Below are 26,190 nucleotides of genomic sequence, written 5' to 3' on the forward strand. Positions count from 1 at the left end.
GGGGGGAGGAATTCTGGTGCTCACAATTCAAGGAGGTTGTAGATAAATTGGTGAAAAAACTCCCTCCACTTCATTGTCCTCATCACAAGAAAAGTGAGAGGGAATAGGGGATAGCTGTCGGTGCCGTGCTGATGGTTCTTCTGAGAGATCAGTACCAAGTAATGGGGAATCTGGAGTTGGCGAGACTAGCAAATCGCTGGAATGAATAAATTGTGGTACTGAGGTAGAAGGAGCTGCGATATATTGCGTTGACACGGCAGCGGCGGAATAGGGTTGGGCCAGTGCCAATTGGTGAGGCACAATATGTGGAGTCAAAGATGGTTGAAGTGTCGGTACCAGGACAACAACCGTACTTGTGTGCAGCACAGGCAGGCTCAGCTGAGTTGGCACCGAGTCCTTTGAAGTGCTATGCGGTGCCATATTAGAAAAGGCAGGCAACTTTAAACCTGTAGCCTCGGCACCGGAGAGGTGTGTACCGGCAGCAGCTGGGGTACGGATGGTGCTGGAGTTGCCCAGAGCATCATATGTGCTTAGCCATGGAGCGGTCAGCACTGACAACACAGACTTGGTCGGAGACTGTTTGGATGCTGGCTGGTCTCCGTATTGTGATGAAGCTGGCTGTTTTTTTGTCCTTAGTGGACTTAAGCAGGCTCTGTCTTGAGTAGGACTCCTGACCTAGGTCAGAGGCAGCTCCATTAGAAGATTCAGGTCTCTTTCCTTTCGTACTCTAGCCTTCAGTTTACTGCAGGGGGGATGTGGGACTCCCCCAAAACAGAGAACACATTGAGAATGGCCATCAGAGATATGGATGGCCTCTCTGCATGGAGTGCATCTCTTAAAACCTGATGAGCCAGGCATAGTATAAACTGTCTAACTGACAGAAAAACTGGGAAAGGGATTTGTTTGTTTAAGAGAAAAGAATGGGGAAATGAAACTTATCTGACTAAAAAACTAGGTAAACTGTATAAAAAACTACTAAAGCAAAAAAATAATTGAGCAAGACTGCTGAGCTCCATCTCAGGTGAGGGACAGCAGAGAAGGAATTGATGAGCCTGGGCTGTGCACTATTGAGGCACAGCTGATGCATGGGGCAGGCACCACGCTTGCACAGCCCATGTGAGTACTGCTGTAAAAATCTCCGACTGAAAGTGCACCAACAGCTGGAGCGTAGCACCCACAGGGACATCTCTCAAAGAAAAAGAATGTAGGCCATATTTACAGGATGAGGGACACTATGCTGGGAAGCAGACATCCTGAAAGAGATTTGGAGGTTGGAGTAGACAATCACCTGAAAGAGTTCCCAGTCTGACACTGTGGCCAAAAGAATTAATATGATCCTGGGATGCATAAACAGGGCAATCTCGAGTAGGAGTAGAGAAGTTATTTTACTTCTCCGCACTTGGCACTGGTGAGACAATTGCTGGAATACTACATCCAGTTCTGGTGCTCACAATTCAAGGAGGTTGTAGATAAATTGGAGAGAGTTCAGAAAAGAGCCACAAGAATGACAAAGGATTAGAAACATGCCTTACAGCATAAACTAACTGCACTGAGCTTCTTGAGTCTAACGAAGAGAAGGTTAAGGGGTGACTTGATTAGAGTCTTGAAATACCTACGTGGGGAACAGAAATTTAATAACGGGCTCTTCAGTCTAGCAGAGAAGCGTAACATAATCTAATGGCTGGAAATGGAAGCTAGACAAATACATACTGAACATAAGCTTTAAATTTAATGGTGAGAGGAATTCACCACTGGAACAATTTACCAAGGTCATGGTGGAGTCTCCATCACTGAATTATTAAATCAAGTCTGGCTGTTGTTCTAAAAGATAACCTCTAGAAATTATTTTGGATGTCAGACTAGATGTTCACCATGGTTCCTCCCGGCCTTGAAATCTATGAATTTTTTTTTAGAACTAGAAAATCTAAATCTGCTTCCTCTACTACTTTAAGCTTTGCAGAGGCTGGCTGATCCTGAAAGAGTTTCAGGTATTTCCATCAGAAACCTTGTATTGGAGCTCTTCAAAACAAGAGATTTTATTTAAAAAAAACAACAAGTCTCTGATTTCTTTTTTAAAAAATAATGGACTGTTTAGTTGTTAGTAGTGGGATGAGATTTACTACTTTATGACTACTATTGACTTTCTTTGGGGGCTTTTGGCAAGTCACAACCTCATTGTCCCTCAGTTTCTACCATCTGTAAAGCAGAAGTACTACTATATAACATCACCCGAGGATGCTGAAAGGCTTAGATTAAAATGCTTTGAAAAGCTTATCTGATAGGCTCTAAACTGAAACACTTTGCATTGATACTTTCCAAGTATCAAGTGTCCTGTTGTGTCAGTGGGATTTTATGTTACAGTTTTATAGCACCAACTACACCTGTGAACAATACTGTTCTATTTAAAATGAAAGTTTATTGCATTGTTCATAGATATGAAAGTATAACCCCTACTGGCTATGACCTATGGCAACATTTGCCATTAGTAAGGCCTGGTCTACACTACAGAGTTAGGCCAACATAAGCCTTACTTCGACCTAATGCTGTAAGCATCTACGCTACAATGTTGTTTCTGCCGATGTAAGTCGCCCACTACACTGACTTAACTCCACCTCTGCGAGAGGCATAGCACTTAGGTCAATGTACTTGGATTGAAGCAATGTCAGTGTATAAATAAATAAACAAACAATTGGAGATATACCTATCACCTAGAACTGGAAGGGACCTTGAAATATCATCAAGTTCAGCCCCCTGCCTTCACTAGCAGGATCAAGCACTGATTTTTGCCCCAGATCCCTAAGAGGCCTCCTCAAGGATTGAACTCACAACCCTGGGTTTAGCAGGCCAATGCTCAAACCACTGAGCTACCCCTCCCCTCCTGCACTGCATTACTTACAACAGACCCAGGCAGTGGGGCTCCGGCTGTCAGTCCTTCACAATGTCCTATGCTAACAGTTAAATCAGTGCAAACGCTCCTGCTGAGGATGTGCACTACCGACAGAAGGAACTAGCGTGGACATGCTAAACCAATTTCATCACTGCAGTGACTATATGTCAACATAACTTAAATTGACTTAATTTTGTAGTGTAGACTTGCCCTAAACGTTAAAGGGAGGTATGTGAATTAGGGAGAATAGTTCTAGATAAGGGTTTTGGTGGTTTCTAAGCTGATGCTTTTTCTAGTAAGAATAAAGTTCACAAGCAAAATCCTATGCTTTAGGTCTCTGAGAAATGAGAAAGTTAAGTCCTGGTAAGCTATGTACTGTTCAGCAACCTGGAGTACCAGCTTCTAGAAATTTCTACAGATTTTATAGTACTCCAATTCAGGCAATCAGGAATACAAAGGCCCACCCAGTGGTATAATGGCAGTGCCTTATGGTAAAACTCAGGTGAAATAAAGGGAACACAGCCAGGCTCCTGGTTTGTGTTCTATATATACACACATCCTAAGGCCTGGAACCTAGAGAAACAGAGGTGAACTTCTGAACTCCACATAAAAAGCAGTGCATAATTTCACCACCATAAACCTTGGGGTAGCATGAAATCTTCTGGTGCAGGATCACATTCTTACCCTCTAACGAACATTGCCATTGCATGAGCAAGACCAAGGACCACCCAAACTTACTAGCATGAACTACCTCTTAACCATATCTTCTGGATGTTGACTGAACATCCTTGTAGCTACTACAGCAATTGCTTATCTCGAGCAAATATAGTTTAAAGGAGTCAGCACCATGTGAACACTCAGCTATCTGTGGACTATCGGCAAGTGCTCTCTGAACCACAGAACATACTATGGCAACTGCTAGGCTACAGATGAGAGGAAGGAAGGCTTTAGTAGAACCCAAGGTCAAGGGAAATACATAGCTACAAGCTTAAATCTTCCAAGAAACATTCCTGGACCCCTGGGTCCTGATTTTGATGAACACATAGCGCTTTAAGAAGTGTCAAGATGATACAAGAAGTTAACATTGATCAAATATGTTGCAGGGGTTTCACAGTAAATACCCAGTCTAGCAGCCTTGACTTTCAATTTCCTTTTAATCAATTTATATAATACCGAGTCTCAAGTTGGTCAGCTACTCATTTACAACTTACGTTGCCGTAAGTTTTATGGCTATGCTGCTTCAACAGAAAGAATTCATAACAAAGACTGCTTTTAAAGAAAAACACTTTTGAGTAAGATGTTTGGGAGGGAAAAAAAACCAAGAAGTGTGCAGTTTATCCTTTACCAAAAGTATTCTGATTTGGACTCTGAATACAAAAAAAGACAAACATTCCCTAGTTAAAAATGTTTCAAAACTACTACGAAGACTGATGCCGAAGAGCACAAGTCATCAGAAACATTTTTCAGGAAGTGTATTTTTCAAGCATTTCATTCTTAAAGCAAGAAATATCAAGGCAAAAAAACTAGATTATATAAGTATCTCAGGAAGACAAGACAGATCATCCAGGATCTAACTTTGTATGATATATGTAACAATTTTATACACTTTCAATAGAATTCTATAAAAAAATAAGTATATCTGAACACTCACGCAAGAAATATAATACTACTACTACTACATGGAGATATACCTATCTCAGAACTGGAAGGGACCCTGAAAAGTCATCAAGTCCAGCCCCCTGCCTTCACTAGCAGGACCAAGTACTGATTTTGGCCCAGATCCCTAAGTAGCCCCCTCAAGGACTGAACTCTCAACCTTGGGTTTAGCAGGCCAACGCTCAAACCACTGAGCTATCCCTCCCCCCAAAATTGAACTCTCATTTTTTCACCCATGGGTCAACTGGCAGAGGACCAGGGAGTTTTTTGCCTTCCTTGCAGCATCTTCAAGCCACAGTAGGTTAAGTAGGAAAAGGAAGTATTTTGCTGAAAGGAAATCAAGCCTGTTTTGCAGGCAAAGAAATTATTATTTAACAAATAGAAATTATGTATGAAGAAATATAGCAGTAAAAACAAAAACAAAAAAAAGTGTTTAAAATTTGTTCATAAGACCAAGAATTCTCTTCTGAAGCTTCACCTTACTTTTAGCTCTTTATACATGACTAGAGCACAATCCATATTAACCACAAACTGGATATTACTTCCATAAATTGCAGTACAACAGCATTCTTCTTATATTCCAGGAACACAAAACTTGTAACACAGCACTTCTGCAAACATCAAGTACAAAGAGACCTGTCACTGTGCACTAGGCTCTAAGCACAGAGGACACATACCACCACCAGGCCATGGCTACACTGGCACTTTACAGCGCTGCAACTTTCATGCTCAGGGGTGTGAAAAAACACCCCCCTGAGCGCTGCAAGATACAGCGCTGTAAAGCCTCAGTGTAATCAGTGCTGCAGCGCTGGGAGCGCGGCTCCCAGCGCTACAAGCTACACCCGTAAGAGATGTGGTTTACGCGCAGCGCTGGGAGAGCTCTCTCCCAGCACTGGTGCTCCGATTACACTCACACTTCAAAGCACTGCTGCGGCAGTGCTCGGAAATTTCAAGTGTAGCCATACCCCCAGAACTATTTCGTAACAAAGATCCCTGAAACTGTAGGAGGGGAGCTGCAAAGAAATTCTTGAAACAATGACACTCAGAACTAAAAATTAGCCGTTTAGGTGCAGTTGATCATGATTGCAGTTGACTGCATTTGCTATATGCAAACACAGTAAGTTCAGCAAAATATAGTTGGGCCAATTTCAATGGGCCGATTTCACAAAGCTAATAACTGAGTCAAATCAGAGGGGAGAAGACATTTCAAAAGGAAAAACATGAATAACTGGGAAAATTTTATTAGATGCCCAAAAAGCCATGAACCAAAAAAAAAGCACCTGGCTTAGAGGGGAAGTGAAAGCAGCTATAAAAAAAATCCTAGTGGGTATTTAAAGGGCCTGGTGCTCCAGCTGCTGTGGGGAGCCTCGGTCTCTTTAAATCATCGTTGGATCTCTGGCAGCAGGGCTCTGGTGGGGATTTAAAGGTCCTGGGGCTCCCCACAGCAGCCAGAGCCTCTGGCCCTTTAAATTACCGCCCGAGCCCGGCTGCCAGAGCCCCAGCTGGGATTTAAAGGGCCCGGTGCTCCAGCTGCTGTGGGGAGCCTCTGTCCCTTTAAATCACCGCCGGAACTCTGGCAGCAGGGCTCAGATGGCATTTTAAAGGGCCTGGGGCTGCCCACTGCTTTACCGTATTATATCCGAATTCGTGTCATATCAGGTCGCGTTCTGTCAGGGTAGAGCTGTATTGCTGTGTTGTATTTGGAAAAAGGTCAAATGTATTCATATGTGATAAGGCTATACTTTCCATTCCAATAGTATCTTAGGTGGATATTAAACAATAGCTACTAAAAGTGAGACTTTCAAGTCAGCAGGTTTGGATACCTTGCATCCAAGAATTTTAGGAGCTGGCCAAGGAGCTCTCTGGACCATTAATGCCAATTTTCATTAAGTATTCAAATACTGTGGAAGTTCCACAGGACTGACAAAGCAAATGTTGTGACAATATTTTTAAAAAGGTAATGGGATGACCCAGGCAATAACAGGTCTATCAGCATGATACTGATCTTTGCCAAACTAACAGAAAGGATAATAAAAAATTAATAGTTAATAATAGAATTAAAAAAGAATAAAAGGCAGCTAATATAATACCATTCAGAGGTTTACAGAAAATAGATTGTGTAACCTGATATGTTTTTGATGAGATTAAAAGTTTGATTGGTAAAGATACTAGTATTGATCTAATATAGACTCCTGTAAGGCATTTGACTTGGTACTGCATGATATTTTGGTTAAAAACTTGAATGACTCAAAATAAACATTAGCACAAACTAAATGGATTAAAAACTGGCTATCAGGTCTCAAAATTTTAAATAGGGAATCATCAGTAATTGGGTGGGTTTCCAACAGTGTCCTGAGAGGACTGGTTCTTTGCCTTATGCTATTTAACATTTTTTCCCGGTGACCTAGAATTAAAAGCCATGCCTGATAAAGTTCCCAGACTGCGAAGACGGGGGGGAGTGGTAAATAACAGAGGACAGGTCACTCACATAGAGTAATCTGGATCACTTGATAAACTGGGCATAAGCAAACAATGTGCATTTCAATAAAGCCAAATGTAAGGTCATACATCTAAGGCCTAGCCTACACTAGCGGGGTGGGGGGGTTCGAACTAAGATACGTAGCTGAAGTCGAAGTAGCTTAGCTCGACTTACCTGGCCGTCCTCCCGGCGGCGAGTCGACTGCCGCGGCTCCCCCATGGACTCCGCTTACTCCTCCTGTCGAGGTGGAGTATGGGTGTCGATTAGCGGATCGATTTATTGCGTCCAGATGAGACACAATAAATCGATCCCTGATACATCGAACACTACCCGCCAATCCGGCAGGTAGTACAGACGTACCCTAGGAATAAAGAAAGAATGCAAGCCATTCTTAAAGGATGAGGGACTCTATCTTGGGAAACAGCGACTCTGAAATAGACTTGAGAGTCATGGCAGATCGTCAGCTAAATATGAGTTCCCAGTGCAACGCTGTGGCCAAAAGGGCTAATGCGATCCATTGATGTATAAACAAGGGAATACTGAATAGGAATAAATTATCGCAGTTGTATTTGGCATTGGTGCTAGCACTGCTGGAATATTGTGTCCAGTTATAGTGTCCACAATTCAAGAAAGATGATGAAAAATGGGTAAAGGTTCAGAGAAGAGCCACAATAATGATTAACGGATTGGAAAAACTTGTCTTATCGAAAAAACAAGGGACTCAATCTATTTAGCTTATCAAACAGAAGGTTGAATAGTAACCTGATCACAGTCTCTAAATACCTATTAGGGAACAGAAATTTGACAATGAAAGGATCTTCCATCTAGCAGACAAGGTATAACAAGATCCAATGGCTGCAGGTTGACAATGGGCAGGTTTAGATTGGAAATAAGGTACAATATATTTTTTTTTTTTAAATCAGTGGGAGGCAATTAGCTATTGGAATTTACCAAGGGCTGTGCAGGATTCTCCATCTCTGGAAACTTAGATCAAGATAGGATATTTTTCTAGAACATATATGTTCTAATACAAGCAGGAGTTAATTCAGGGGAGTCTTATAGTCTGTGTTACACAGATAGTCAGATTTGATTATCTCACATGTTCCTTCTGCTTTATAATCTAACAATGAACATGAAGCTCCAAATGAAGCTTTGGATAATGAAGGTTGTGCTATATATACACACTATACATAGTGAATAAATAGTTGGTATGAAGGTTGTTCCTATTCTTCCTCTTGTTCCGTATTCCAAAACATCCAGACTATCATATGCAGGATACGCAGCTCTGTATCTTTTCAAAAGACATGCAGCCAGGAACCCATGGACAAGCACACCAGGATTGAAGTATGAGCTCCACTGCACAGAACCCTGCTGAGCAGTTGCTAATAGCCCTCTGATTAATGTCTACTAGCTTTATTGAATTTCAATCTCACCAGACCTGGTCATCCCTCACCATGACTTTTACCTTCACTCCTTTCCCATCTCAATTACATCTTGCCCTCTTTGCTCAAAACAACTCTATTTTTCCTCTTCCCATTTTCACATCAGAATACATAAAACTTCTGCTGGAGGCAGGGAAGGCTGACTTCTGATTTGCAATTTCCTTTCATCCAAATCCTGCACTTCTGCTGACTTCAGTTTTCATGTTGAGGATTTCAGCAACTCTACTCTCATTTCCTTATTCAATTCTTGGCTAGATCAATCTACTTAATCACTGTCTTGGCCACTCTTAATCTTGTCTTCACCAGGCAATGCTCCTCCTCAAATATCACTCATCTACTGTATTCAGATTACTACTTTTTCCTTATTTAGTACTGTACACTTTCCCCCTCTCAGTCTCATTCCTTCCATAACCTTCAATCCACTGATTAAAGACTTCTTTGCTCCTCTTAGCCATCTCCTTCCCTCCTTAACTTAAGTGCACCGTACCTCGACATTCTCCTCCCCTTCACTGACACTATGATCACCATCATCCTCTCCTTCATAATCCTTACTCCTTTCCCTCCACTCAGTTCATTCCACAAATTCCCCAAACCCTGGGTCAACTTTCACATCTACTTCTCCCTTTCTCCCCCAATGCTGCAGAGTACGTCTTGAAAAACCTAAGGACCACAAGGATGATATAGCTAGATGTCCAACAGCCATGCAACAAATATGCTATAGGCTAATCATGATTTAGCATTGTCTACTCTAGCAGCTGAACAGTCTACAATCATGGTTAAAGGGTACAGACAGATCTGTTCAAGAACACCATCATCAAAAGCAGGACAGTTTCCTAGGCAGACAGGGACCCAGCTGCATTACTTACCAAAGGCACTGAAAAGCTGGTAAAGATCACTAGTCTTCCACTCTCTGGGAAATGTAACATGAAGAACATGGTCTCGTTTTGGCTGCACTGCAAGATAAGAATGCATTTAATAATGCTGTCAGGTATTCATATAGGTTTGAATTGTTCAGTGTATCAGAAAAACCTAAAATGTATACTTAAACTGTTAGAGTTGGCAACTACTCATTACAGAAAACTAGTGCATGATTTTCAGAACTGCATGCAGTTACTGACTGAAGTGAGTTACAATTAATGTAATTATGCATGAAAATTACTACTTAAATCACACTGGCTCATTTGTATATGCATTTGAAGCAACTGTGCATGAAGCAGTAACTGCTCACAAATTGCATACATGCCTTTTTTGCCCAGCATTGCTCATATTTAATTATGAAAATCCAGTCTCTTACATCTCTTTTGCATCATATTCAAGGAAACGAAACTTGCTGTAAAGCAGTTAATTATGTTTTCACGCAGTACCAAATACAAATTAGAATATAATACAATCCTCCTCCTCATGTGATTTATCCCATTCACATTAAAATTGGGAAACAAATGACCTGTTTCCTTATACTACTGATGGAGGGGAAGGACACAAGTAGGATGGAAAAGTTAACTGTATGCCAGGAACCCTAGGCATGCAGTGAAAATAATTTACTGAAAGCAAAATAAAAGACAAAGGGAAAATGCAGGATTTGGCTGAACATACAGCTTTCACTGCACTCCCTCCACAAACTTACTGAATTTGTGCATGATTGTAATGAAAGCAACTTTGTTTCATTCTTGGATACTCACATTCTGTAATTTCCTTATCCATTAAAAGAGAAAAGAATGGGATACTAATACTTTAAGGTGCAGGTAATTTATAATATTTGTCACTTTTATACATACAAACATCCAGAATTTATCCTCTGTGGCGTATGTCCTTGATATAAGAATTACTGAACTTTGCCTCATTCTGTTTTACTTTGTTCATTCCCTGCTACACAATGTCAATCTGTTTACTCTGGCCCTCAAAAGAGATCAGAGAATTTGTCTGGAAAGCCTACTATTGGGACAACCTCAAGTGACAAATATAATCCACTGATGCCAACATTCCCCCTGATGTCTGCTGCTTCCTTCCAAATCCATATAACCTTAGGATTTAATCTGAAGTAATATTTTGGATTGCTCCAAGTTGTTCGGGAGAACACACATCAGTTAACCATCATAGACGCTGGTTTAAACCAAGAACGTAAAGTTGAATGCAATTCCCACCACTGCAAAACTGTGCTAAGGAAACAGCTTAGCATTTCTAGTATACTCTCCATGAGTACCTTACTAAAAATTATTATTAAGAATTCCTTATAAATCTGAGATTTTTTAAGAAGAATGAGTACCTTAATTTAAAAATTCAACTTTGTTTTGGTCTGTACAGTAAAAAAACCTATTTTGCAGTGTACAGCAGTTCATATTTTAAGCTTTTGCTCTGTCAACTTTCAGAACTGCTGCTTATACAAGATTTCGCCCACTGATTTCAATGGAGTTACAATTGATTTATGCCAGTTAAATTCGATAATTAGACTGTTACACTGAACACCAAAAATGAACAGTGTGTGTAGTACTTGGTGTCATAAGTAGTGTCAGCAATTTCAATTTGTGGCATACTCATCTTAGCCTAAGATTTGTATGAAAACAGTAACTGTTCTTAAAGACACCTACCCTGCTGCTCTCCCTCAATTCAATCAGCCCTGTATACAAAAATCCATCATTTCTACGAAAACTATTGAGACGATGATAGCTTCAGGTAGGACATAAATGGAGTAATTCAGCCATTCAGAATAAGATTTCAATATTTATAGAAATGTATTTGATAACAAAGAAAATGCACTCCAATGAAGTTTTTGTAAAAAAATATTTAATTTATGTGCTCCATTATGTGTTAGTATCTTGGAAACCAATCAACAGATCAAAGATCACCAGACAAAAAAGGGAATTTGAATTAAATACACTTATGCTAAAGCTGCAGATATAATAAAAATATTGCCCTGACAAGTGTAACTCTACTGTAAAGGAAAAGCACAAAATTGCACACTAAGAAATGTTACTGCTGAAAATAGCCACACCTAAAGCACAGTACAAACTAGAGCTGAGGCACAAAAATTCAAATTTCATAAAATAGTTTAAAATAAGATCTATTTCTTGTTGTGAAATAGAGTTGACAGTGAATATTTCAAAGGGTTTTATTTAATCTTTGCAACTCAATTAGTCTAACATTAAAACTCTAAATTTCCCAGTTCAAGATAAAGGTCTGAATAGCATCTGTTTCCAAATTAGATAGAAAAAAATATGTTTATGGCCCTTAATAAATGAACCTTACCACGTGTTTTTATTCTTAAATTTTATCCCCTATATTGTAACATCCTTCTGATGAACACCAATGCCTAGCCAGGATAGGAATGTTTCAGTCATTTCACCAGCAACCATTGTTTTATATAGTGTTCTTAATACAAAAGTAACCAAGTGTAACTGCTGTGAAAAGCCTCTTAATATTCATCACTTCTTGAGACTGAGAATGGGTTACTGAATTTCTCTAAAGGTAACATCTGTCACAGTTGCAGAACTAGCTGCATCTCTGGGCTCTAAGTGCACTCCCTTCAGATATGAGGCCTTGTGCCTTTATTTCTGTTGAGTGGAATCATAGGATTCTTCCACTCCTACGATAGGTCTTGGGCCACATCATCCCATTGATCAACTGTGCTTACCCAGCAGGCTCAAGTGCTTTAGGCACCTGCAAGTCTTCTCTCCAGGAGCCTGAAACCATTGGACAATACAGGAGACCAAACAGCTTTCACAAACCAAAGTATTGTTAAATCTTTTTAGTAGGAACAAAGCATGTCTACCCACCTAAGGTTACCATACCACGGAAGTTTAAGGCCTAACTACTTCAGATCCTCCAGCAGTCAGTTTGTTTCCCCTGAACAGCTCCTTAACAACTGCCTCCCCCTCTCTAAAGTGAATTTTTAATCATTTAGGGTGTCTACACAGCAGCTGGCTGATTCCCAGCACAAGTGGACACATACATGCTAGCTCTATTTGAACTAGAGTACTAAAAATGGCATTGTGGCCATGGCAGTCAAGCTAGTCACCCGAGTACAATCCCACCTGATGTCCTGGGTAAGTACATGGGTGGCGAGTCCAAGCCATTACTTGGGACGTCGCAGCCACACTGTTCTTTTTAATGTGCAAGCTTGTGCAGAGCTAGAATGTGTATATTTACTCCCTTTGGGAATCAGAACTCCCAGCTGCTGTGTAGACACACCCTTAGGATCCTTTGGGCAGTCCAATTAAGTTTTGCTGGCATCTAGCAATACCAACTTCACAGCTTAGTAGCTCAGGCATTGTCTCTTAATGATCCTAAAAATGTTTACATTGAGGTTGCTTATTTCCCAACTGTCTACTATTAAACTAAACCAACATACAATAATCACACCAATAAAGCCACACTAACTATCCCAGTAACTATGTCATATACTATATTCATAAAATTGCTATTGATCTCCCTTACAACCTTCTCAAATTAAACTTCTCTCTGAAGTACTTCCCTCCAGTCACTGAATTTAATGAAGCTACCATCAAAATAGGCTGTAGTTACAAAAGGCTATTTTTAGTCAGAATTATTCAGTGCACAGAAAAAAAATCTTAAAAAAAGGAGGAGAAATGGCTATTATCAGGAAGTTTTATTTTGACGGCAAAATAAAAATGTTTCTCTTGAGTGATATGTTTCAAAAAGTCACTGAGAATTTTTTTTCCTCCTAAAAAACTAACACTTATGTGGGTATTTATATATCCACCTTTTCTATGTTAAAATACTTATTAAAAATTCTAGTCCTGACATGAAATTAGTCTTTTGTCACTCTTTTATTGTGGATTATACATTTACTATTGCTGTAGTGCATATTAAGACTACAAACAGACTTGTGTTTTTCAAGTGTCTGGACAAAGCTGTAGGACTCCAATGGTTTTTAAAGAAAACCTTAAGCACAGGGATGAAGAATTTTTAAGCCTCTGTTTAATCAAGGACCAAAACCTTCCCATATTTTTAACCAAATAAATCAAATCATGAAAGATTCAGATCTCTAATGTTTGTAAGGATGATCGGGTCCATGTAAGGCTTTCCCTCCTGAAGTTATAACCTGGCATGAAAATGAACCTCTGGCTCAATAGCCTTAATAAAAAATAAATAATTATTCATTAGCATTCTATGGTTTTTGAACCCAGAATCAAGGTAACAACTGATTCTATGTGAAGGCTTAATTTCAATCCCCATCTAATTTCACCAAAATATCTTTCGGCCTGAAAATTCTTACATTTAGGCTAAACGCATTTTTGATGAACTTTGAAGTGAAGTTGTCAATCTACTGAACAACCACTACCTTGCATCCTTTACTATTGCAAGAGATGAGAGAAAATGGCTATTTAAGACTGCAAACTTTAATTTGGGCCACTTCACTTGTGCATAGATCAAGGATAGAATATGACTCAAAGCTGTTATCTTCAACTATATTAAACTTGGTACTTACAAGGAGTCCAGACTGATCTAGACAAAACCTGTTTCAAAAGTATTTACTGTATACTGTTGATCCTTCATCCAAAGTAACAAGGATGGTTACTTTTTTTTTTTTATAAAATGGAGAAGCAGTACATTAATGCCACTTGATAAGAGTTCATAAGAGCTCAGCTGCAATTTAAGTCCCATTCTCTACCCATGAAATAATACTGTCTTACACTTGCTTCTACAGAGGACCTTTTTAACCAGAACAGTAGTAAGATCAAGGCAAAATGAAAATTACTTACAGTCTGGTCCTTCCAAATTGAGATATGGTATGTCCATTACCCTCATAAGAAATAACCTGAGGCAAAAAGGAGAAGTGTCACTAGCAAACTTATGCCATACAGATCTCTTTAAGAGGCTATTATAAAGCTTAACACCACACTGATTCTCTAAGGTAGTCAGGAGCAGTACTAGTCTAGGGTGACTAGCAACGGAAAGCTTCAGTCCCACTAATAATTTAAAAATTACAAGATGTAGGGAGTATCCTGTCAGCTAGCTCGTTCCATGCTGTGAAATTATTTTAAAGTAAATGCTCGTTATCTTACTGACTTGCTCTAAAACAGATATGCCTAGTGTTATTAAAATAGGAAAGAAAACGTGAAAAGTACATACAAATTTCAAAATAATCCAGTAATTTATTGGTAGTGCATAAAAGCAGTTAAGTAATTAAGAGCTGATTACAGTGTGGAAGGAGTCAAGAAGCACTAGCATAAATATGCTGGAGAGGGGGGCCATAGGAGTCAGCTGTTAATGTATTGCAGATCTGCCTCTTCCTTCTCTACCCACAACTTCCCCAGCCCCTCTGTCTCTATCTACATTGAATGGAACTGGAAAGCTTAAAAACAGATAGTGTATAATATTTTAATGGAGAATAATGAGAGATCTGGCCAAATAAAAGCTGCCTCCTCTAAACTATGAAAACTACAGGCACGTCTACACTACAGAGGCACAGCTATGGTGCTGGAGGTCTATAGTGCAAACACTTGCTACAGTGATGAAAGGGGGTTTTCCATTGAAGTAGTTCATCCACCCTCTTTGAGAGGCAGCAGCTAGATCGACAGAAGAATTCTTCAGTCGACCTAGCTGCATCTACACCAGGGCTTAGGTCTGCTTACCCACATCTCTCAGATGGTGAGAAAAATTCACCATGAGCAATGTACAAAGGTCATCCTAAGTTGTAGGTGTAGATCAGGCCTATGTAATGGAAAGTAAGTTTTTCATAATTTTGATTCATATTTAAATAGTGCCTCTCTTTATGATCTATCTGGTTAAAATTGTTAGCTTCAGTATGCAGTAAGTCAAGAAACAGAACAGGATGACCTGAAGGGTTTTTAATTTTATAAAATCCATGCCACTCCACGTTAGAAGCACAAGTCTCCATTTGCATAACAGTTTACTATATAAGAGAGAGGTGTATATACTGCACACACAAATAATAATTCTGTTAAGAAAGAAGCCAAGTGATGCTTGACATTATAAATGGAATGAATTCTGTCACATTTACTGTCCAGGAGCTCTGAACATCTGAACTCAACATCTACAAGCTATTTTGTTTCTTTCATTAATGAGATTTCCATTGGTATGGCTGGACCTTTTTCAATAAGGTCCAAAAACCACCACCACCACGGGAATGTTATTCCAAGGTCACTAGCCCCAGCTCCACCTTCAGCCCAAGCTCCACTGCTGAGGAAGCTCTGGCTGTGCAGTAATGGAAGGGAGAAAGATTCCATTAATGGGAGGGTGCAACTGGAAACGTTTGCACACCACTGCTCTAGAACTTGCATAAACATTATTAACAAAATATCCCAGAGGATAAAGTACATTAAACCAAGGAAACAGTCCTATGACAACAATTCCACTTAATGTCTGACCCTTGCCTCATCCAAGGTGGGCAGAGTTGTAGGAGACACTGCTAGCAGAAAGGAAAATATTGGTAAGAAATTTTCCATTCTGCTCCACAGTACCTCCCACAATACTGGACATCAGGGAAGTAGTGAGCAGCGAGCAAATCTAGGGAGGGTTATGATAAAAAGTTTGGTAGATATGTACCCCCTTTCATGAGCCCACTCAAAGGTCTATATTATTTGGTTATGTTTTTTCCATTAGAAGTCAGAAATCATTACAACTTTGGGGGGCACGTCTGGATTCAAACTGATGGTTAAAAGATTTTGTTTTTCATTCTGAGCCTTCATTCAGAACCATTCTGTTCACTGATTTTAGTTTGCCAACTCAAGACTATATTTTGAATCAAGATTTTTATATATTATGGCAAACATAATATTTCAATAACGGTCTGTTTTATGAGAAAGACATTTTTACATACAAAATCTGTACACTAAGTTCTATAGGAACTAAGAGCAAGGTAACCTTGTTTAAGTGCTCCATTTTTTAATTGACAGTAACAATTTAAGTGCACACTACTATGTTGTGTTTGACCTAGTTATGCATGTTTATAGTATATTTGTACCTCAAAAATGGAGAAAAATATTTAAAGTTATAAAAACAATTCTGCAAGGTATGTATCATGATTAAGGATAAGGTTTTGTCAAAGATATTTTTAGTAAGAGTCAAACAGGTCATGAGCAATAAACAAAAATTCATGGAAGCCCATTACTTTTCCACGACTGTCACTAAAAATATCCCTGACAAAATGGAGAGGCGGATTCAGAACCCACTGCTACGGGGGCTCCCAGGTCCCCTACTACTGTGGTCACTGGGAGCTCTGAGGGTCCCCTGCTGCTCTGGGGAGTGGGAGATGCAGGGTACCCGCCATGGCTGGGCAGCTGCAGGGTGCCCCCACCATTGCACAGGCTGGGAGCTGTGGGGAGAATAGTGGGGTAGAGGGAGGGAGACTGTCTGGGAGCAGAAAATGTCATGGAGGTCAATGGAAATCACGAAGTCTGTGACTTCCGTGACCTCCATGATATAATTGTAGCCTTAATCTTGATGAATCCATGTGTAAAGAGACCTTATAGAAGTTAGCAGTATATGTACCAAAATACAAACAAGTTCATTTTGTTAAAAAGTGTGTGTTAGGATGTCTGTCTTAGTTCTAGTTAACCCCCTCGCCATTTTAATTTAGGACGGATTCCATGGTTGAAAGATATAACAGCTAAAAATTAATGGAGCTATGCAAGGTTACCTCAGAAGCAACTCTGTTTGTTTGAAAATTTGGCACAGCCATTTGGCTTAAAGTAAAAATATGCAATACATTTCACAACAGGCAACATAGCTAACTGCAATTCTTCCTATTAGCTCAGCCAAAAGAAAAGCTTCTAGGATCAACAAGACCATGGCTAATGGTTTTCAAATCTGCTGAAAGCTTGGTCAAGGTACCTTACTGAAGCAAACAAGTAGCATTTAGAAAAGATTGATCAACTGCTAGTTCTAAATTCTACATTTTGTTTAAGTTTAAGAAATTGGGTAAATAAGCTTATGAGCAGAGATCCTAGTCTTCCCATGATAAAAACCCACAAAATTGTCCAATAAAAATATAACAGTGTCTTCCATGATTAAAACGAAACGCTGAACTTGTGTTCCCTAGCCACAATACACACACATCAGTTGAACATAATGTCTTATTGACATAGTTACCATTTTTAAGCAAGTTCGAAGCCTAACAGTGTCTCAATCATGATAATTAGAAAAAATACAATTACTATTTGTATTTCTTACATATACCAAATACTTATGTCTGTATTTTACTTTTTCAGAAAATTGGTTTTGTTAAGTGCACAAATAAAGCAAAAATTGCTTTTATATTAACATTACTCATTTTCAGAGACAGTCCTCGCGGCTCAAGTGAAATCTGAGATGCATTAAAACACAAATCCCTTTATGCCACTGAGTAACTTCTACACGCCAGAGGTTTATTGGACTATGTTTAGCTGTGTAAATTTAAAGTGCATTCAAAAAATCAACCACAGAGGGGGAGGTTGCGTGCACTGAATAAGTGACACCAATAGTTTCGGTAAAATTTAGTTAATAGTTAATATGTGTTTTTATTTTTTCATAAAATGTAAAAACTGAAGATTCTCTGTAAAAACGCAAATTCTGCATTTTTCCATGGCAAATGGATTTCTAGGATCCTTACTTATGAGTAAAATATTGTTTTCTGCAAGTCAGTCATCCTTAGTTATTTGACTTGCTCTGTATTACTGACATCACTCTTTTGTCACGTAGTCACTACTAACACACATTCAGGTTTATCTTAATATTGTGTTGAATAGCATTTATGAAGTCAGAAAGTAAAGGTGCTTAATAGAACTAAACTGGCATTTATAACTTAAGTCCAAATCCAAAGTATCTATTGTATGATTTTCTGTATGGAAGCTAGAAGCAGGAACTACATTTAACCACTACAACATGTAGCGAAAAATTAACAGGTGCTCCAAGTTTAACGTTGGTTTTATTTTTACAGCATGAAAACATATTGATCCATTCCCGACTGCAGATTTGTACTAGGCTGAAATCTGATTAACTTAAGTTCTAAAATGTAGCTATGTTTTCTTATCTTTATACAGCTACCACACAAGCAAATCATAAATCCACTGGGGAAGTGATTTCTGATATCATAATGTTGTAAAGCTGAAGCGCTCAACCTGTAGGTCATGACCTCATCATCCTCTTGTAGTCTACAAGTTTGAGGGGTAGAGGTCTCAAGCCAGTTCTCATGCCCTGATCTTGGTTTTCCCCTAAAGTGATTTGCTTAGTCATTTAAAAACATCCCTCCAACATCAAAACCACCAACCATTCTGTAGATTTCAACGGCACATCTGTTTAAGTGCTGTTCAGATTCCTGCTTCTGACTGACTGAAATTACTATTTTTTTAAGTTAATATGCAATATTTATACCACAATGACCCTCCATCCCCAACACACACTTTGCTTTACAGGGAACATTTTTCATCTTAACTGTTAAAAAAAAATACACCTAACTAGATTTACAGATTTTTTAACACCAGAAAGGACCATTGCAATCATCTAGTTTGGTAAATTAACAGCTCCATAGTTTGGAGAAAAAGTGCATTTATATATGCACTGAAATAATGTGTTACTGATTTATGAAGTGCTTCTTGCTGTAGCAGCTAGGTACTAGTTTACTAAGTTAAGAAATCAGTGACAAGAGTTCCCACACCACACTAGAGAATCACTACAGTTGTTCCAGAAACACTGATATTTTATAAGGAACACCACAAACAAGTCTGATAAGACTAAATCACATACACATCTTACAAGCTGCCCTGACAGAATGCAAGTCCAATACTGAAGGCCAGCTCCTTCAACCCAGAAAGCACTGCCATCAGCCCTGCAGAGTTCAGAAATGGGAAAAGGATCATCTCCCAGCCAATCTGAACTGCTTCATTGGGGATAGGGATAAAGCTACTTCTCAGACAGGAACTGCCACAACCTCCTGAATGGCCACAAACCACTTATGCTACTGAGAAATTAGGAGCATCAAGGGTTTCAAAAAGATCCTGAGGCTGTGAATGATGGTGGAGAAAGGCAAATACACAGCCTCAACAGACTGTAAGCTATATTCATAAACAGTATTCCTCTGTTTGCCTCCACTTACTAGCTAACACTTTTCAGAATTATCCAGGTTGATATGCAGCTAGTTTACATAGCATCCAAACCCTCATTATGGAGTATGATTTTTCCAAAGAACGACAGTTAAAGTATTTGAATACTGTTAATATATAAAATTTTTCAACAATTTTGAGTTCATACTTTGAGATTACTGGTAAAGACAGCATTTGGGTCACAAGACTGTGTTACAATGTGACACATAATGTACTAATTGTACCAAGTGTAGTGAAGTAAGTGGACAGTAAGATTTGATGTTCTTGATTAACTCCTTGCTTCTAGGTGCTTGAACTTTGTGTGATAAACTACAAGATAAGAACACTGTCCATATTAAGTGGTTTCTGAAGTTTTTTTAGTTTTAGAATTCATTCAATATTCATTTTAACTCAGTACCAATTACTGAGTAATAAGGAAATCTGAACTGACAAATTAAGGTAGTTGCTAGAGATCATGTAATCTGATGAGACAAAGTAATTTTGAGTTAGCTGCTCACTAGCAATAAATTGAAAAAATATAAAGGGAAAACCAAGTGTAATTCCAAAAACCTGAATCAGCTGCAAGTCAATATGATATTAATTCGCTACACAGTTTTATCATTTAAGTTGTTTAGAAATCAGTTCAGCTTGTAAGAGTGAGGTTTCTTCTTAAGGTTTTATGTGCCAAATCTATAAAGCACATTGTATTCACTATAAAATAAGCTAGTTGACCACAGTTACTGGAAAAGCACACAAAGGAATAAATGCCTCTGGGCTCTAGTCCTCAGTTTACAGTATTGAATTAAAATATTTCATCTGTAATGAGCTTGGACACTTATTACAGATAGATGCATTTTCCAAGGGCAGCCCATATTTCCACACTGGGATCCAATCACCTAAAGAGCAAACCACATGCTCAGTGTCGTGATGGTAAGAGTATCAGCAGGGTTACATTAGTTGCTGGGATAGTGATTAAATGTTAATGTTTTTACTGGTATCAGTTGACTGAATTAGGAGAGCACAGAGATCCTAATAACCACGGAAGACTGAACATGTACCCTGCAGGGAGGAGAACAGTACTAAAAACATTTGATAAATCTCACCATAAAGTAGATTTTTCCAAGCAAAAGAACTTCCTTCATTGGTACTTTAGGCAACAGTCTATGCTGCAATTGAAGCGTTGACAGTTTTAGTTTTGAATATTATTCTGCACAATGCGAGTCCTAACTTTTTAAAATCAGACGCTGGAATTTCAACCACCACCCAACTGTACTGAACTTGCTAATAGTTTCAATATTTTCTGCAGCTAGCAGCATTAAAAGTATAACACAAGCAGTTTATATGCTATATTATACATATTTATATAAGTTTTCAGATATGCCCATTTTCAATAGTAGATAATGGATCTTAAGAAGTGGACTAGAATAAATTGTGCAATTTATTCAAGATAGTTAAAAATGAATGGAATTAATAAGTTACTTGTTTTGAACAATCTGGTTTTGTTTTGTTTTACTTTTTGCTTGAGACAGCCTAACCTTTGTCTTATCAATGAGACATCAGCATTACAAAGTCCTATCTGGGCAATACAGATCTAGTGAACCGGAAAAAGTGACACCCTAAACCTTGCAGTAATAAAAAGGATAACGTATGATTCTGTGAACAGATTGGTTTTGAATGGTTAGACTAGACCAACCGCAAAACCAGCTACAAAGTGAAAAGTTGTATTGTCAGGTGGCAATACTATTTTAAGAAGAGTCTTATGCAAGAAAATATGTGCAGAGTGCTAACCACAAGTGCACTGATATCTGGTGTTTGAGAAACTGAGGATAAGCATTAATTTCTCATTTGAAGAACTCTAAAGTACAAGCATGGCATTTGACATGATACCTACAATAGATGTTTTTCACACTTGGCTATTTAGATGACCAGAATGAGGGAGATGGATAGTCTGATGATTGGAAGCAAGCACTGAAGCCAGTGTCTGAGCGACTATGATTAGATAAAGAGAAAAAGGGGGGTAGGGCTATTTTCTGGAGGCCAGGACAAAAGATGTGAGAGATAAAGGATACTCTGAAGAATAATATGAACTGTTGACACAAATAGAGAAACATGATGATAGGTTCTTAAAAATCAAGAACATTATTAAGAACCTAACAGGAGATTTGCTGCACTGACTCAAGTTTTGTGGAAAAGCTACAGTGGATACCTCTACCAGACATTCATTAGAGATAGCTAAAATATTAATATACCACCTAAGCATGCTTAGAAACAAAGTCTCTTCCACCGACTTCAGCAGACTTTGAATCAGGCTCAACTCATTACAGGTAACTGCTGTATAATAAGGTTTTGTTTTTTATGGGAGCACGAAGACAGTAAAGGGAATTCAGAGAACTGGCCAACCATAAGTACTGTATAATAGGGATTTTTGGTTTGAGGGTTTTTTTGGGGTGGGTAGGGGCACACCACAGAGGTTAATGAAGACCTGGCCAACCACAACCATTCAGACACAAACCTTGCATTTTTTGTTCATATGGTTATGGTATTATTGGTGACTAAAAGCATGTCATTTTACATTTCTGAAAAAAGTTTCTTCCATCCTCTAACATACACAACTGAAGGGATTCTCAAAATTTTCCATTAAAAAAAAAAAAAGTGTCCCTCTGAGATCCAGCAAGGAAAACATCAGAAGAGTATTTCAGAAAGTAGTGAGACTATTAAGACAAAAAAGTGTTATAAAGGAAACTCCTATCATAAGTATATTGGCTGCTATAAGGCATTTGCTACTTATCAGAATGTCTGGATGCAACACAGATAATATTTTCATCAATATCTTCCACCATTCTCCCTTTCACTGACCTCCATTGAGTGTTTCTGATCATAACAGTAGTAATTTCAACCAGAAGATTATAAATGTTAACACAATTGTCTGATGAAGACTTCATTTACACTGTAATAAAATATTAATGTTAATATTTTTTATTGCACAGAAATTTCAAATACTTTCCATGGTATCCCGTTCAGTAGTAGCATTTTTAACTGCATTCCATTTTAAAACCTCTTCTGGTTACTTTGAATACTTCATTTAGGAATTAAGTATGCCTGTTTGTTGGAAGGCAATTACTTGCTCTTCACTGCAAAAGCTGAGTTAGCAAATTTTTATGTTGCATGAATATAACTAACTGCTCTAACTTTTAAAATCAGCCAGTCAATTTACTGTTCAACCTTAATATACCTAACAAACGAAATTCAGTTTCCTATGCAATATTCAGAAACAGCAGGAAGTAGCAGCAGAATTTATATTCAATTTTAATGGCTTGCACAATTGAGATTTTACTAGAAAACTCCTTAATTTTCTTTAAACTCCACTATTTAGTGATACCATTCACCAAACACGAAGCACTTGTCTACTTGAACAATTAGAAAGCAGCAAGCCAGGGTCTGAATCTACCCTAAACTTGCCTGTCCTGGTCTAACTGTCTGTGTGGATCCTGCTGATGCACATTAAGAGTTTGTCAGAGCGCTCTATTATCAAAGTGCTCTAACTATTATCACATATCACTAGGACGTGCATAGAATTTAGACTGTAACAGGCTAGTGCAGGCTAAATTCACACCCCAGCTTGCCCCAGTCCAATTAGACAAGCCCCTAATAAATAATATTAAGGATAAAAAATATATAAATTATGGCAATGCAATCAAACTTTAAAATTCGCTTATTCATAAAGTCATAATTAAATACTAATTGGCACATCAGCTTGACAGTAGTTCTCTATGATCATACATTGTACATTATCTCTATTTAAGTACTAGGAAACCTTCCAGAAAGAGGAGTTATCATTTACAAAGTGACTTGTATACCAATTCTGAATTGCCAGGAATTATAACTAACAAAAAATTTCAGCAGATGCAAAACGTTCGTCACTGCATATGCAACATAACTTTCCACTAGTAACTTATTTGCGATGCCACCATTATGTATAAGTTGTGTATATTGCTTTGTGTTGCATCCTCAATTGGTAGATTATCCTCACATTATGTACAAGGAGAAAACATTCAGGTGATATTAGGAGTGCTGCTATAATTTTTTGCCCTTCACAACAAATGAACCATATTTACTAGATTTGAAGAGTAACTGAACAAAGCTAAACTGCACCTGCTCTTGACCAATTTCAAAACTTTTAAGCCACTATAATATTTAACTGAGTTCCAAATTGGTAACTCGATAAAAGTGAAAAGTTCTCCAAAATGTTCAGGCTTCCACTAGAAGTGGAAAACAGCAAGTGTTAAAGAAAAGCAGCTTCTCTGACGGCAAATACTGGAGAGAAAACTCTTACAACAAGTTGTCTCAGCACCAGCAACCTAAGTGTTATCCAATTCATTCATTTACCCTTAGTAGATACTTGTTGTCATTAAGTTACTTGTCGCAGATGCTAGTTTACTAAAAAGCTGGAGAAAAAAAGTTGAGCTAGAATACTACCCAGAGGTATTTAATATTAAGGCTACTCTCCCACAAGTTAGTTTTAAAAGCATGTTTAGGAAAACAAATTGTGGCTGATAGCAAGAATATACAGGCACCAAAAATTATGCCTATGCCAGGAATTTATCAAGGTCAGAGATCTGCTTCCTCGTAAAAGCACTGATCTTAGAATTGAGATAGTAGCAGTAATATTTTTCTTTAAATGATGCATTTCAAAATACTGCATTAGTTAATATACTCAATATTTGCACTTGCATTTAAAACTAAGTAACATCAGTGGGAATGTGGTACAACAAATGAGATCTGCTACATCTGTATTTTCATTTATCTGCATGAATTAGGAATAGAGAGTCAGTGTCTTTATCCATGATTTGAGACTACCTCTTTTGTCTGTTGAAACAAATAGTCATGTAAGAGTGTCACCTTATACTATGAAATAAGTAGTGCCTGTGCTGAATTAACTAGATTTATGTAATCATGGGTAAATATAAACATGTTTTCACTACATTAACTCAAAACTTGTTTATTTTAATTTTATCAGTATAACCCAAACTTTTCCTATTAAGCATTTACAGTCAATAGCTAATGCAGGAAGTCACAAGGAGAAAGAATGTCTCTCTATACATCTTATGGAGTGTTTTCCAGTCCTTTTTGCATTTGGAGGAAGCCTTCTTTAAGATCTTCAAATGAAAATTGCAATAGAAGAAGTGATAACTCTAACACACTCTTCCCAGTACTAAAAGTGCCTCAACATCCCTATGTGATAGGAATACTTTTGTGAACCTATGTTACAAATCGGAAACTGAGACAAGTCAGTGGTAGAGTCCATAACCCATCTCCTCCAATCCCACTCTAACTACTAGAGTAATTATATATAACTTTTACATACTCTATCCTACATTTCCCCAAAACTGTAATTCTTTGATATCTGGAAAATGTTACAAACAGAAAAATAGATTTACTATCAGTATGGGTTCTCAATCTAACAAATCCATCAATATGGTTGCTCCGAGCCCAGTATTTTAGAAATTTCAGATTTGTAGTTTCTTTAGAAGACTCAACAGAACCTCTTTGATAAGGATATTTTAGTTTTAAGTGTTTAAATTTCATTTATTACTAACTTGGAATTCTCTCAATCCATATATATTTGTGGCAGAGATCTCCAAGTCTTACAAGACCATAGACACTTAATCAGTTTCAGTATTTTATGAAGAATATAATGACTCTTGGAATTTCTGTTAAAAAAAAAAAGTGTTTTTATCTACAGCTACAGAGAGTGAGTGAACGAACGTGTTATGTCACGTATTGAATAACCTCTCAAAATACATATAAACTTTAGAGTGAGATGTATCACAAGAGACTACACTGATCAATGCTGCAGCCAGCTTTCAGTTATTCAACTGAATATATGCAATAAAAGTGGTGATGAATTCCAGTTGATCACTAATCTACACTTTTCAGTCACTAGTATCTCATAGATAATGGAAGAACTTACAAAATGATCAGATAAAATGGCCTTTTTGAAATGGTAGAGAACTGATAAAGGGGATTTTAAAAGTCTACTTAATGGGCTAGAGTCACAAAAGGACTTAAGGAGCTGCCACTTCGGGCAACTACTGGGATTCACCAAGCCATCACTCAGCTGTTGCCAAATCCTGAAGGCACCTACAGTCTGCAAGCACCTACATTTTTTCAGTAAAAGTTCTAGGTGTCTCTGTTTCTGCCTCTGAGCATGCACAATACAGCCCAATGCCAGGCATCCAGATGCATGAGTTCCAGAGCCATTCACAAGCCAGGAGAAAAGAAGGGTTCCTCCTCCTAATTTGCCTATGGGGCTGATCTGGTAAGCATGCAAAACTCGCCCAGCAGATCGGAACCCTATAGGCAAGCTTACACAAAACATCTGGGATGGGATGGCTACCTCCCTCATAACTTTTAGCCCAGTGATTCAGGTACTCACACTGGACGTGGGAGAGCCCTGATTCAAGGCTCCCTATCCCCCTCAGCCCTCTAACTGAGCGGGACAAGAGATTTGAAAAGGGATATGCTACCTCTCTGGTGAGCACCCTAACCATTTGGCTGTAGGATATTCTGGTGTGGGGCTCCTTCTGTCCTACCTGATGAAGCTGTTCTACTATGGACAAATAAAGTCATTGGAGCCGATCTACTACCTCCCAAGTGAGTGCTCTAACTACCAGCCCACTGAATTAT

General features: G+C 38.4%; 1 protein-coding gene across 8 annotated transcripts in view; it reads right to left on the reverse strand.

Annotated features, from left to right (window-relative positions):
• Positions 1 to 26,190, reverse strand: part of PARN (poly(A)-specific ribonuclease) — a 143,381-nt gene that overhangs the window by 83,873 nt on the left and 33,318 nt on the right. For 4 of the 8 annotated variants that reach the window (XR_007776297.1, XM_050967741.1, XM_050967740.1 and 1 more), the window contains exons 19-21: positions 14,185 to 14,240; positions 9,331 to 9,417; positions 7,197 to 7,259 (exon numbers count right to left, since the gene is read on the reverse strand). Coding sequence is in view for 7 of the 8 variants with exons in the window: in XM_050967741.1 (XP_050823698.1) it covers positions 7,197 to 7,259; positions 9,331 to 9,417; positions 14,185 to 14,240 (206 nt within the window). In the remaining variant the exon portion in view is untranslated. Of the gene's footprint in view, positions 1 to 7,196; positions 7,260 to 7,286; positions 7,384 to 9,330; positions 9,418 to 14,184; positions 14,241 to 26,190 lie in introns of those variants that run through there. The other 4 variants (XM_050967739.1, XM_050967742.1, XM_050967744.1 and 1 more) reach the window with 2 other exon arrangements.

Source organism: Gopherus flavomarginatus, chromosome 9 (assembly GCF_025201925.1).
Source record: "Gopherus flavomarginatus isolate rGopFla2 chromosome 9, rGopFla2.mat.asm, whole genome shotgun sequence".
Classification (NCBI taxonomy): Eukaryota; Metazoa; Chordata; order Testudines; family Testudinidae; genus Gopherus; species Gopherus flavomarginatus.